At 46.9% G+C, this 14,873-nt stretch overlaps 1 protein-coding gene across 2 annotated transcripts in view; it reads left to right on the top strand.

Moving 5' to 3' along the window:
• Positions 1–14,873, top strand: part of SGSM1 (small G protein signaling modulator 1) — a 446,529-nt gene that overhangs the window by 412,831 nt on the left and 18,825 nt on the right. For both annotated transcript variants that reach the window (XM_063913222.1, XM_063913221.1), the window contains exon 19: positions 11,312–11,905. In XM_063913222.1, coding sequence (XP_063769292.1) covers positions 11,312–11,905 — 594 coding nt within the window. The remainder of the gene's footprint in view (positions 1–11,311; positions 11,906–14,873) is intronic.

Genomic DNA, 14,873 nt, shown 5'->3' with positions numbered 1-14,873 from the left:
TGGCATCACGGGTAAGTGCTATGTCCATTTCGGCCAGAAGAAGTTTATGGACGCGACAGTGGTCAGGCGATGCGGACTCAAAACGGCATATGGAAGTTTTGCCGTATAAAGGGGAGGAGTTATTTGGAGTCGGTCTATCAGATTTGGTGGCCACGGCTACAGCCGGGAAATCCACCTTTTTACCTCAAGCTACTCCCCAACAGAAAAAGACACCGACTTTTCAACCGCAGTCCTTTCGTTCCTTTAAAAACAAGAGAGCAAAGGGATATTCATATCTGCCACGAGGCAGAGGAAGGGGGAAGAGACACCAACAGGCAGCTCCTTCCCAGGAACAGAAGCCCTCCCCCGCTTCTACAAAAGCCTCAGCATGACGCTGGGGCTTCTCAAGCGGACTCGGGGGCGGTGGGCGGTCATCTCAAGCATTTCAGCGCGCAGTGGGCTCACTCGCAGGTAGATCCCTGGATCCTGCAGATAATATCTCAGGGGTACAGGTTGGAACTAGAGACAGATCCGCCTCGCCGTTTCCTGAAGTCTGCTTTACCAACGTCCCCCTCCGAAAGGGAGACGGTTTTGGAAGCCATTCACAAGCTGTACTCTCAGCAGGTGATAGTCAAGGTACCTCTTCTACAACAGGGAAAGGGGTATTATTCCACTCTATTTGTGGTACCGAAGCCGGACGGCTCGGTAAGACCTATTCTAAATCTGAAGTCCTTGAACCTGTACATAAAGAAGTTCAAGTTCAAAATGGAGTCACTCAGAGCAGTGATAGCGAACCTGGAAGAAGGGGACTTTATGGTGTCCTTGGACATCAAGGATGCGTACCTCCACGTTCCAATTTACCCCTCACACCAGGGGTACCTCAGGTTCGTTGTACAAAACTGTCACTATCAGTTTCAGACGCTGCCGTTCGGATTGTCCACGGCACCTCGGGTCTTTACAAAGGTAATGGCCGAGATGATGATTCTTCTTCGAAGAAAAGGCGTATTAATTATCCCATACTTGGACGATCTCCTAATAAGGGCAAGGTCCAGAGAACAGCTAGAGAGGGGATTAGCACTGTCTCAAGAAGTGCTAAAACAGCACGGCTGGATTCTGAATATTCCAAAATCCCAGTTAATGCCGACAACTCGTCTGCTGTTCCTAGGGATGATTCTGGACACGGTTCAGAAAAAGGTTTTTCTCCCGGAGGAAAAAGCCAAGGAGTTGTCCGAGCTTGTCAGGAACCTCCTAAAACCAGGAAAGGTGTCTGTACATCAATGCACAAGAGTCCTGGGAAAAATGGTGGCTTCTTACGAAGCAATTCCATTCGGCAGATTCCATGCACGAATTTTCCAGAGGGATCTGTTAGACAAATGGTCAGGGTCGCATCTTCAGATGCACCAGCGGATAACCCTGTCTCCAAGGACAAGGGTATCTCTTCTGTGGTGGTTGCAGAGTGCTCATCTATTGGAGGGCCGCAGATTCGGCATACAGGATTGGATCCTGGTGACCACGGACGCCAGCCTGAGAGGCTGGGGAGCAGTCACACAAGGAAGAAACTTCCAGGGAGTGTGGACGAGCCTGGAAACGTCTCTTCACATAAACATTCTGGAACTAAGAGCAATCTACAATGCTCTAAGCCAGGCAGAACCTCTGCTTCAAGGAAAACCGGTGTTGATCCAGTCGGACAACATCACGGCAGTCGCCCATGTGAACAGACAGGGCGGCACAAGAAGCAGGAGTGCAATGGCAGAAGCTGCAAGGATTCTTCGCTGGGCAGAGAATCATGTGATAGCACTGTCAGCAGTGTTCATCCCGGGAGTGGACAACTGGGAAGCAGACTTCCTCAGCAGACACGTCCTTCACCCGGGAGAGTGGGGACTTCATCCGGAAGTCTTCCACATGCTGGTAACCCGTTGGGAAAGACCAATGGTGGACATGATGGCGTCTCGCCTCAACAAAAAACTGGACAGGTATTGCGCCAGGTCAAGAGATCCGCAGGCAATAGCTGTGGACGCGCTGGTAACGCCTTGGGTGTACCAGTCGGTGTATGTGTTTCCTCCTCTGCCTCTCATACCAAAAGTATTGAGAATTATACGGCAAAGAGGCGTAAGAACGATACTAGTGGTTCCGGATTGGCCAAGAAGGACTTGGTACCCGGAACTTCAAGAGATGATCACGGAAGATCCGTGGCCTCTACCTCTAAGGAGGGACTTGCTTCAGCAGGGTCCCTGTCTGTTTCAAGACTTACCGCGGCTGCGTTTGACGGCATGGCGGTTGAACGCCGGATCCTAAAGGAAAAAGGCATGCCGGAAGAAGTCATTCCTACTTTGATTAAAGCAAGGAAGGAAGTAACCGTGCAACACTATCACCGCATTTGGCGAAGATATGTTGCGTGGTGCGAGGATCGGAGTGCTCCGACGGAGGAATTTCAACTGGGTCGATTCCTACATTTCCTGCAATCAGGATTGTCTATGGGTCTCAAATTGGGATCTATTAAGGTTCAAATTTCGGCCCTGTCGATTTTCTTTCAAAAAGAATTGGCTTCAGTTCCTGAAGTCCAGACTTTTGTTAAGGGAGTGCTGCATATACAGCCTCCTGTGGTGCCTCCAGTGGCACCGTGGGATCTCAATGTGGTTTTGGAATTTCTAAAATCTCATTGGTTTGAACCACTAAAAAAGGTGGATTTAAAATATCTCACATGGAAAGTGACCATGTTACTAGCCCTGGCTTCGGCCAGGAGAGTGTCAGAACTGGCAGCTTTATCTTACAAAAGCCCATATCTGATTTTCCATTCGGACAGGGCAGAACTGCGGACTCGTCCGCATTTTCTCCCTAAGGTGGTGTCAGCATTTCATCTGAACCAGCCTATTGTAGTGCCTGCGGCTACAAGTGACTTGGAGGACTCCAAGTTACTGGACGTTGTCAGAGCATTAAAAATATATATTGCAAGGACAGCTGGAGTCAGAAAATCTGACTCGTTGTTTATATTGTATGCACCCAACAAGATGGGTGCTCCTGCGTCTAAGCAGACGATTGCTCGTTGGATCTGTAGCACAATCCAACTTGCACATTCTGTGGCAGGCCTGCCACAGCCTAAATCTGTAAAGGCCCACTCCACAAGGAAGGTGGGCTCATCTTGGGCGGCTGCCCGAGGGGTCTCGGCATTACAACTTTGCCGAGCAGCTACGTGGTCAGGGGAGAACACGTTTGTAAAATTTTACAAATTTGATACTCTGGCTAAGGAGGACCTGGAGTTCTCTCATTCGGTGCTGCAGAGTCATCCGCACTCTCCCGCCCGTTTGGGAGCTTTGGTATAATCCCCATGGTCCTTTCAGGAACCCCAGCATCCACTAGGACGATAGAGAAAATAAGAATTTACTTACCGATAATTCTATTTCTCGGAGTCCGTAGTGGATGCTGGGCGCCCATCCCAAGTGCGGATTATCTGCAATAATTGTACATAGTTATTGTTAACTAATTCGGGTTATTGTTAAGAAGCCATCTTTCAGAGGCTCCTCTGTTATCATACTGTTAACTGGTTTTGATCACAAGTTGTACGGTGTGATTGGTGTGGCTGGTATGAGTCTTACCCGGGATTCAAAATTCCTCCCTTATTGTGTACGCTCGTCCGGGCACAGTACCTAACTGGCTTGGAGGAGGGTCATAGGGGGAGGAGCCAGTGCACACCACCTGATCGGAAAGCTTTACTTTTGTGCCCTGTCTCCTGCGGAGCCGCTATTCCCCATGGTCCTTTCAGGAACCCCAGCATCCACTACGGACTCCGAGAAATAGAATTATCGGTAAGTAAATTCTTATTATTACACACTTCAGGAATCCCAATTTATTTATCCAGTTCACAGCTAAAGTCAGACTCACACTCATCTATAATTTCCAGATTCCAATTTTGTTCCCTTTTTTTAACCAGTTATAGATGTCTGTAAATGTAAAAAAAAAAGTGGTTGATCCATTATTGACCGTTATATAGTTACTGTACAGCAGTGGTTCCCAAATTCAGTCCTCAAGAACCCCAACAGTTCACATTTTCCAGATCTCCTCACAGAATTACGAGTGAAATAATTTGCTCCACCTATGGATCTTTTAAAATGTGTCAGTGAGTAATGTATACACCTGTGCACCTGCTAGGTGACCTGGAAAATATGAACTGGTGGGGGTCCTTGAGGATCGAGTTTGGGAACCACTGTTATATAGTGACCAAATATTATAATTTTTTTTATGTATTTGAATGTTGTTTTGGGATTAGGCTTTTTCCTTTGCCTTTAGAAACAAATTTGTCAGCTTCAGTCTTTGCTAACCTCTTTTACACATTTTTGCTACACTCCTAGGAGTAAATTTACTAAGGTGGGAGGTTTTTTTAGAACTGGGGATGTTGCCCATTACAACCAATCAGATTCTATCTATTCCCTTCTAGAAGTAGCTAGATAAATGGTAAGTATAATCTGATTGGTTGCTATGGGACACCAGTTCTAAAAAAAAAAAAAATGTACCCCCTAGTTTTTCCATAGACAATTTTCAGTCGGTTAAGTTGATTATTTAATCATATTGGTTGTCATTTATTTTTAGAAGTGTTGTTGCCATATGGTAACCTTTATATAAAGGTGTCCTTTCCAGTCTTCAAGCTGCAATGCTCTTTTGGACTGATGTTATGCTTGTAAAATTCCTAGTTTTTTGTAGGTCTCGTACAAAACTCTTTATTGCAATTTAAGTGGAATGTTACCATGCTCTTATTACTATTCCGAAAGTTTCACTAACCTTTGCACTAGATATAATATCTGTTCTGTTAAGTAGTACCAAGTCCAGCAAGTCTTAGAAGAACCAAGGCAGTTGTTTTTTTATAATCATTTGTCAGAATCACTATTTTTGCAGTAAATTAGATCTGTATAGTTTAAGTACCCATGAAGCAGGTCATATTTTGTAAGAATCATTTTGAATTGTTTTGCAGTTGTTATGTTAGGAGGCTTATAACAAACTCCAAACAGTACATTACTGGACCCCCTTTCTCTTTAAGGACTTTACTTGACATATTCTTCACACACATACACAGCACCCTCTTCTAAAAATGCTCCATTCTTCTAAACATGCTGCCCAGTCGTCCGGCCAGGTCTTGGATATACCCACAAGATCACAATTCTCTTCCAACATCATCAACTGCAATTCACCTGTTTTCTTTAGAAGACTCTTAGCTTTTGTTATTTTTACTGCTATTTTACATATCACAAACCTCTTTATTGTGTTTTCTAATCTTTTTCTCCACCATTGCTGCCTTCAACACCCTCCACTCCTCTTCCACTTCCTCCATTTCTTACTTTACAATCTCCTCCTGTTATCAAATAATCTTTGTCATATGTCCTAGAGGATACTGGGGATGCTTCAAGAACCATGGGGTATAGACGGGATCCGCAGGAGACATGGGCACACTGTAAGATTTTGAATGGGTGTGAACTGGCTCCTCCCTCTATGCCCCTCCTCCAGACTCCAGTTATATTCTGTGCCCAGTGAGACTGGATGCACACTGAGGAGCTTTCCAGAGTTTCTCAGAAAAAGACTTTTATTAGGTTTCTTATTTTCAGTGAGACCTGCTGGCAACAGGCTCCCTGCATCGTGGGACTGAGGGGAGAGATGCAGACCTGCTTCTTCTGAGTTCAAGGGCTCTGCTTCGTAGGCTACTGGACACCATTAGCTCCAGAGGTTTCGATCACTTGGTACACCTAGCTACTTGTTCCCGGAGCCGCGCCATCACCCCCTCACAGAGCCAGAAGACAGAAGCCGGGTGAGTATGAGAAGATCAGAAGACTTCAGTGACGGCAGAAGACGGTGTTTGAGGTACCACGCAGCGGCCGCACTGCGCGCCATGCTCCCACACATTACCCGGCACTGCAGGGTGCAGGGCGCAGGAGGGGCGCCCTGGGCAGCATGAACACCACAAACTCCACTGGCATAAGTTATAACAGTGCCCAGGCACTAGTTAAGGGACCCCCGCCAGTATAAAGATAATTTTAAGCGGGACTGAAGCACGCCATATAGTGGGCGGGGCTTAGCCCACACAGCTGGCCCTGACCTCCACACTGCTGTACAAGTAACAGGGTGCAAAACGGGGGGGGGGGGGGGGGGGGTGGCACAAGTGATTTGGTGCTAGAATATATATATAGAAAGCGCTAACAGGTCTGGGCAGTCTTGTTACTTGCTTCTGTACCGGGATAGGTGCTGGGTGTGAGCTGGCAGAACTCTCTCTGTGTCTCTCTTGCAGGCTTTATTGTGGGTCTGTCTCCTATAGCCCCAGTGTGGTTGTGGGTGTCGGTACGTGTGTGTCGACATGTCTGAGGCTGAATGCTCTTCCCAGGAGGAGGCTGGAGTGGGGACTGAAAATACTGTGAGAGTGGCCATGTCGGCACCGCCGACGGATGATTGGGTGAATATGTTGAGTGTTTTAAAAGCAAATGTGACTAGGTTGACTAAGATATTTGATAAATCTGAGTCTAAGAACCAGACGTGGAGGAAGTCCATGGAAGATGCTTTGTCACAGGCCCAGACCCCTTCGGGGTCACAGAAACGTGCATTTACCCAGATAGCAGATACAGATACCGACAGATAGCAGATACAGATACCGACACGGACTCTGATTCCAGTGTCGACTATAGTGATGTCAGATTACATCCAAAACTGGCTAAGAGTATTCAGTACATGATTGTGGCGAAAAAAGAAGTATTACATATCACTGCGGACCCTGCTGTTCCTGACACTAGAGTCTCTGTGTTTAAAGGAAAGAAACCTGAGGTAATGTTTCCTCCCTCTCATGAACTGAGCGCACTTTTTGAAAAGGCTTGGGAAAATCCTGACAAAAAGATACATGTTCCCAAAAGAATTCCAGTGGCATATCTGTGCCCCTCTGGGTACAGGGAAAGGTGGGAATCAATCCCCACAGTAGACAAAGCTTTATCGCGTCTATCCAAAAAGGTGGCGCTTCCGTCCCCTGACACGGCAGCCCTAAAGGATCCTGCGGATCGTAAGCAGGAAAATACGCTAAAATCCATTTATGTCACTACGGGGTCGCTAGTCAGGCCTGCCGTTGCTTCGGCATGGGTGAGTAGCACTATTGAAAAGTGGGCAGATAACTTGTCATCTGAGGTAGATACCCTAGACAGGGATAGTGTGCTTTTCACTCTGGGTCATATCAGGGATGCTGCAGCATATTTAAAAGAAGCTGTGAGGGATATTGGCCTTTTGGGATCAAGGGCCAATGCCATGGCAGTCTCAGCAAGGAGAGCATTGTGGATTCATCAATGGAATGCTGACTCTAAAAAGGCGATGGAGTCTCTACCGTTTAGTGACTGCCTCACTGACCTGGTGTCTACGGCTACCGCGGGTAAGTCCTCATTTTTACCTTATGTTCCTGCACAGCAGAGGAAATCGCCTCACTATCAGATGCAGTCCTTTCGGCCCAATAAATTTAAAAAAGGACGTGGGTCCTCCTTCCTTGCTGCGAGGGGGAGAGGACGGGGAAAAAGGTTACAGGCTGTGGCAAGTTCCCAAGAGCAGAAGTCCTCTCCGGCTTCTACCAAATCCACCGCATGACGCTGGGGCTCCTCTGCGGGAGTCCGCACCGGTGGGGGCACGTCTCCAACTCTTCAGTCAGGTCTGGGTGCACTCGGACCTGGAACCTTGGATAGTAGACATAGTAACCCAAGGGTACAAGTTAGAGTTTCAAGACGTGCCCCCTCACCGATTTTTCAAATCGCCTTGGCAGCTTCTCTTCTAGAAAGGGAGATAGTCAGCGCTGCAATACTAAAGTCGTGTCAAAATCAAGTAATTGTCACGGTGCCCCCGTCATAATAGGGGGAAGGCTTTTATTCGAGCCTGTTCGTGGTCCCGAAGCCGGATGGCTCGGTCAGACCGATTCTGAGCCTAAAATCCCTCAATTTCTTTCTGAAAAAATTCAAATTCAAGATGGAATCTCTCCGAGCAGTCATCTCCAGTCTGGAATAGGGGGATTTTATGGTGTCTGTCGACATAAAAGATGCCTACTTACATGTCCCCATATATCCTCATCAGGCTTACCTGAGATTTGCTGTGCAGGATTGTCATTACCAATTTCAGACGTTGCAGTTTGGTCTGTCCACGGCTCCGAGGATTCTCACCAAAGTAATGATGGAAATGATGGTTCTCCTGCGCAAGCAAAGAATCACAATTATCCCGTACTTGGACGATCTCCTTATAAAGGCGAGGTCCAAGGACCAATTGTTGAAGAATGTTGCCCTTTCACTGACATGGTTGTCTCCTAGATTTGCCAAAGTCACAGTTGGATCCGACGACATGGCTGTTGTTCCTGGGTATGATTCTGGATACAGAATTGCAGAGAGTTTTTCTTCCAGTGGAAAAAGCTCTGGAAATACAGAACATGGTAAAACAGATTCTGAAACCAGCAAAGGTGTCAGTTCTTCAATGCACTCGGTTGCTGGGGAAGATGGTGGCGGCCTACGAGGCCATTCCATATGGCAGGTTCCATGCCAGGGTGTTTCAGTGGAACCTGTTGGACCAGTGGACATGCACCGGAAAATAATTCTATCTCCCAGGACCAGAATCTCCCTTCTGTGGTGGCTGCACAGTTCTCACCTTCTGGAAGGACGCAGGTTCGTGATTCAGGATTGGATCCTGGTGACCACAGATGCAAGCCTTCGAGGCTGGGGAGCAGTCACACAGGGAAGAAACTTTCAGGGAAAGTGGTCGAGCCAGGAAACTTGTCTACACATAAACATTCTGGAATTAAGAGCCATTTACAACGGCATACTGCAAGCAGAACATCTTCTTCGAGGTCTGCCTGTCTTGATTCAGTCAGACAACGTGACAGCAGTGGCGTACATAAACCGTCAAGGCGGAACAAGGAGCAGAGCGGTGATGGCCGAGGCCACGAAGATTCTGACATGCCAGCGCTCTGTCAGCAGTCTTCATTCCAGGAGTGGACAACTGGGAAGCAGACTTCCTCAGCAGACACGATCTCCATCCAGGAGAGTGGGGTCTTCATCAAGAGGTCTTTGCAGAAGTGACAAGTCGTTATGGAGTTCCTCAAGTAGACATGATGGCGTTCCGCCTCAACAAGAAACTTCAGAGATATTGTTCCAGGTCAAGGGACCCTCTAGCGATAGCGGTGGACGCCCTAATGACACCATGGGTGTTTCCGTCGGTATATGTGTTCCCTCCACTTCCACTCATTCCGAAGGTGATAAAAATTATAAGAAGAACAAGGGTTCAGGCGATCCTCATTGTTCCGGATTGGCCAAAAAGGGCTTGGTATCCAGATCTTCAGGAGTTGCTCATAGAAGATCCCTTGCCTCTTTGGGAGGACCTGTTACAACAGGGGCCGTGCGTGTATCAGGACTTACCGCGGCTGCATTTGACGCAGTGGCGGTTGAACGCCAAATCCTAGCCCGAAAGGGTATTCCCAATGAAATCATTCCCACACTTCTTCAGGCTAGAAAAGAAGTAACGGCAAAGCATTACCACCGTATTTGGAGAAAATATGTGTCTTGGTGTGAATCCAAGAAGGCTCCTATGGAAGAATTTCACCTGGGGCGTTTGCTCCATTTCCTACAAGCAGATGTGGATGAGGGCCTAAAGTTAGGCTCTATTAAAGTACAGATTTCAGCCTTGTCGATTTTTTTTCCAGAAAGAATTGGCTTCTCTTCCAGAAGTTCAGACCTTCGTAAAAGGCGTGCTGCACATCCAACCTCTATTTGTGCCTCCTGTGGCACCGTGGGATCTTAATGTGGTGCTGCAATTTTTGCAATCACATTGGTTTGAACCTTTGCGAAAGGTTGAGTTAAAATTCCTTACTTGGAAAGTGGTAATGTTGTTGGCCTTGGCGTCCGCAAGGCGAGTGTCTGAATTGGTGGCTTTGTCTCACAAAAGCCCGTATTTGATTTTCCATGCGGATAGGGCAGAGTTGAGAACTCGTCAACAATTTCTGCCAAAAGTGGTTTCATCTTTTCACGTAAACCAGCCTATTGTGGTGCCAGTGGCTACTGAGGCCTTGGCGGAGTCAAAGTCTCTCGATGTGGTCAGAGCTTTGAAAATCTATGTCGCCAGAACGGCTCAGATTAGGAAAACTAGGGCTCTGTTTGTCCTGTGGGCTCCCAACAATATTGGGGCTCCTGCTTCCAAGCAGACTATTGCACGCTGGATCTGTAATACGATTCAGCAGGCTCATTCTACGGCAGGATTGCCGTTGCCGAAATCGGTGAAAGCCCATTCTACCAGAAAGGTGGGCTCATCCTGGGCGGCTGCCCGAGGGGTCTCGGCATTACAGCTTTGCCGAGCTGCTACTTGGTCGGGATCAAACATCTTTGCGAAGTTTTACAAGTTTGATGCCCTGGCATCGGTGCTTCAGTTTGGTCAATCGGTGCTTCAGAGTCATCCGCACTCTCCCGCCCGTTCTAGAGCTTTGGTATAAACCCCATGGTTCTTGAAGCATCCCCAGAATCCTCTAGGACGTATGAGAAAATAGGATTTTAATACCTACCGGTAAATCCTTTTCTCTTAGTCCGTAGAGGATGCTGGGCGCCCATCCCAGTGCGGGCTGTATCTGCAGTTTGGTTATAGTTACGCTCATGTTGCGTTGAGTTCAGTCATGTCTGTGACTGCTGTTGGTCATGCCGTTACATGCGTTGTTGGTGAATGCCATGTTGTACGGCGTGTTGTTGGTGTGAGCTGGTATGTATCTCACCTTAGTTTAAAATAATTAAATCCTTTTCCTCGAAATGTCCATCTCCCTGGGCACAGTTCCTATAACTGGAGTCTGGAGGAGGGGCATAGAGGGAGGAGCCAGTTCACACCCATTCAAAGTCTTATAGTGTGCCCATGTCTCCTGCGGATCCCGTCTATACCCCATGGTTCTTGAAGCATCCCCAGCATCCTCTACGGACTAAGAGAAAAGGATTTACCGGTAGGTATTAAAATCCTATTTTTCCTCTGTATCAGCTGCATCTTTTCCATTGTAATTAGTCCATCCTGACTGTAGATCCCTATAGCCAAGAGAAAAACTGACCCTGGTCTCTAAAACACAACTTCTCAGCCACTTGTTTACCTCCTTAATCTCCACTATAAAATGTATGCCCAATATACTAACAGTTATAGTTTTTGTCTGCAGCCTGAATTGTGTAGTTATGAAGACAAAGTCTCAAAGAATGGAATGTATCAGTTGAAAAAATGTGAGTTCAATCCCATTTTTGTCAACTGCAAGGATCTGATTCTTTTTCTTCATGACATGCCTAAAACCCAGTCTCCAGTAGCTAAACAGGACATAATCTTCACTGCGCAGGTGTTTGAGTCGGTAGAAGAAGCAGATCAAGCAGACACTAGAAGTGAGGACAATAAACCGTCGAAGATACCCAATGGAACAGTACCTAATGGGACATGCTCTCCAGATTCAGGACATCCATCCTCCAGGAACTTCTCTATCACTTCTGGTTATTCAGAACATAGTTTCAGCACAGATGACAATGCCTCAATGGAGACCAATAAAAATGCACTTTACCTGCACATGAAACCAGGAACTACAAGTGGAAAGAAACAGAACAGCTTGGACAGTATGTTGGATAACAAAAAGATGGAAGAGGAACTTAAAATTCAGGATAGCTTAGACACAGAAACAACAGCCAACGAAAGCTTGGATGACTTTTTATCAATTACTGAAAGCACAGAGGACATCTTGCTTGATAAGGAGACTGCAGTGCTCTCTGTGGAAGCTTGGCCAGACAGTGAAGCTGAGAAGGAAAGTCTGGTTGGAAGTGAGGACAACTTGTCAGAGGAGCCAGAAATGGAAAGTCTTTATCCACCACACGATTCATTGATTGTCATTGATGCAACTGTATCTGAAGTATCTCCTGTCTCTTCAACAGGAGTGACGTATTCTGTAAGTACCTTGCAAACATTGTTATCCATGTTACCTCACGTGTGGTGATTTATTACAGATAAGCGTTTTATAAATAATCAGCCTGCAGAGTTCTACTTCACCATAATATCTGTGCTTAATAGTTGACAATCCCATGTCATTCTCCAGATTTATCTATGTCAAAAAATACATACTGTACAATCATGTATCTTCCTTTGGAAATTAATGTGACACAGCTCTCACTGCCGGGTCTCCGATAGAGCAATTCAATTGTTGCTTTGTTTGGCCGCAAACAGCTGCCAGAGCCAGCATTTCAGCTTGTAGCCCTCGGGAGTGGTGAACTGAAATGCGTGACTGGAATTGACCCGTTTGTGTGCCCAAATGCCACTTTTTGCCTGCGCCCATTAGTTTACATGGGTTTAGCCACTTTACGCAGCTAAACCCTGACTGGGCACCGAAGACTGATCACAAAATATAGTTTTTGCAGTGTCTCAACAGGAGCAAAACATTTGCACAACCCTTCATAAACTAAACCATTGTCAGACCTGTTTCGTTCACAAATAGCATGAGACACTTTTTATAAATATGTCACTGTTTTCTTGACATATGGCTTTATCTGTAAATATATGTGCACTATGGGGTATATGCAATTCCGGGCGAATTGCGGCACTTTTTCGTCCGTTTTTAAATTCGACACAATTCGACCGTCGAATTCCGGCAGGTGGGTGCCGGAATTCGACATATTCAATAAAAAACGAATTCGACAGTCCCGCTGTCGAAAAACGTCCGTTTTGACGGATTTTGATTAGATTTTTAAAAATGTTAAAAAAATGGGGAAAAACGGTAAAAAACCCGGAAAAAAATTGCGTGGGGTCCCCCCTCCTAAGCATAACCAGCCTCGGGCTCTTTGAGCCGGTCCCGGTTGCCAAAATACGGGGGGAAAAATGACAGGGGATCCCCCGTATTTTAACAACCAGCACCAGGCTCTGCGCCTGGTCCTGGTGCAAAAAATACGGGGGACAAAAAGAGTAGGGGTCCCCCGTATTTTTTGGACCAGCACCGGGCTCCACTAGCTGGACAGATAATGCCACAGCCGGGGGTCACTTTTATACAGTGCCCTGCGGCCGTGGCATTAAATACCCAACTAGTCACCCCTGGCCGGGGTACCCTGGAGGAGTGGGGACCCCTTCAATCAAGGGGTCCCCCCCCCAGCCACCCAAGGGCCACGGGTGAAGCCCGAGGCTGTCCCCCCCATCCAAGGGCTGCGGATGGGGGGCTGATAGCCTGGTTCAAAATGGAAGAATATTGGTTTTTGCAGAAGAACTACAAGTCCCAGCAAGCCTCCCCCGCAAGCCGGTACTTGGAGAACCACAAGTACCAGCATGCAGGGGGGAAACGGGCCCGCTGGTACCTGTAGTTCTACTGCAAAAAAAAATACCCAAATAAAAACAGGACATAGACACCGTGAAAATACAACTTTATTTCACACATGCCGACACATACATACTTACCTATGTTGACACGCCGACTCTGTCCACGTCTCCAATGTCGACGTCCGGGGTACCTGAAAATAAAATTATACTCACCTGATCCAGTGTCCTGTTCTTTTATTATAATCCACGTACTTGGCAAAAAAAAAAAACGCATACCCGAACCAGACAGACTGAAAGGGGGTGACCTCACCGCTGACCGCAAAGTTCCCACCATTGAAACTAATGGAGGGAGCTGTGCGATGCGCTGTCTGCCAGCTCAGACGCGCAAAGCCAATCAGGAGAGTGCCACGAAGTGGCGCTTCCTGATTGGCAGAAGGGACCTTTCTGTGACAGGAGTCACGGGAGGTCTCTGCATTCGGGGAAAGGGGTCCCATGTGTAAACATGGGACCCCTTTCAGTCCGTCTGGTTCGGGTATGCGTTTTTTTTTTTTTTTTGACAAGTACATGGATTACAATAAAAGAACCGGACACTGGATCAGGTGAGTATAATTTTATTTTCAGGTACCCCGGACGTTGACATTGGAGACGAGCCCAGAGTCGGCGTGTCAACATAGGTAAGTATGTGTGTCGGAATGTATGTAATAAAGTTATACTTTCACGGTGTCTGTGTCCTGTTTTTATTTGGGTATTTTTTTTGCAGTAGAACTACAGGTACCAGCGGGCCCGTTTCCCCCCAGCATGCTGGTACTTGTGGTTCTCCAAGTACCGGCTTGCGGGGGAGGCTTGCTGGGACTTGTAGTTCTTCTGCAAAAACCAATATTCTTCCATTTTGAACCAGGCTATCAGCCCCCCATCCGCAGCCCTTGGATGGGGGGGACAGCCTCGGGCTTCACCCGTGGCCCTTGGGTGGCTGGGGGGAGACCCCTTGATTGAAGGGGTCCCCACTCCTCCAGGGTACCCCGGCCAGGGGTGACTAGTTGGGTATTTAATGCCACGGCCGCAGGGCGCTGTATAAAAGTGACCCCCGGCTGTGGCATTATCTGTCCAGCTAGTGGAGCCCGGTGCTGGTACAAAAAATACGGGGGACCCCTACTCTTTTTGTCCCCCGTATTTTTTGCACCAGGACCAGGCGCAGAGCCCGGTGCTGGTTGTTAAAATACGGGGGATCCACTGTCATTTTTTTCCCCGTATTTTGGCAACCAGGACCGGCTCAAAGAGCCCGAGGCTGGTTATGCTTAGGAGAGGGGACCCCACGCATTTTTTTTCTTCTGATTTTTACACCATTCCATTAAAAAAAAAAAAAAAAAATTATATTTTTAAAAATATATAAATAATACTTGTGCTTCCTAAATAGACAAACCAAGTACCTAATCCCTTCTAATATAAATAGATATGCTATTACCAAAAAAAAAACCACAAAAAAAACCATGTTTTTTAAAAAATTTATTAGATTCCGCCAGCAAAGTGTGGCGGATTGAAAATGACGAATTTACTGTCTAAAAGCACTGTTGTCAAATTTACAATCTTCAATTGAATATACTTTTGTCGAAATGCCG

The sequence above is a fragment of the Pseudophryne corroboree genome, chromosome 1 (genome assembly GCF_028390025.1).
Source record: "Pseudophryne corroboree isolate aPseCor3 chromosome 1, aPseCor3.hap2, whole genome shotgun sequence".
NCBI classification, from domain to species: domain Eukaryota; kingdom Metazoa; phylum Chordata; class Amphibia; order Anura; family Myobatrachidae; genus Pseudophryne; species Pseudophryne corroboree.
Note: the sequence above shows the minus strand (reverse complement) of the source record. Positions and strands in the feature narration are given on the sequence as shown.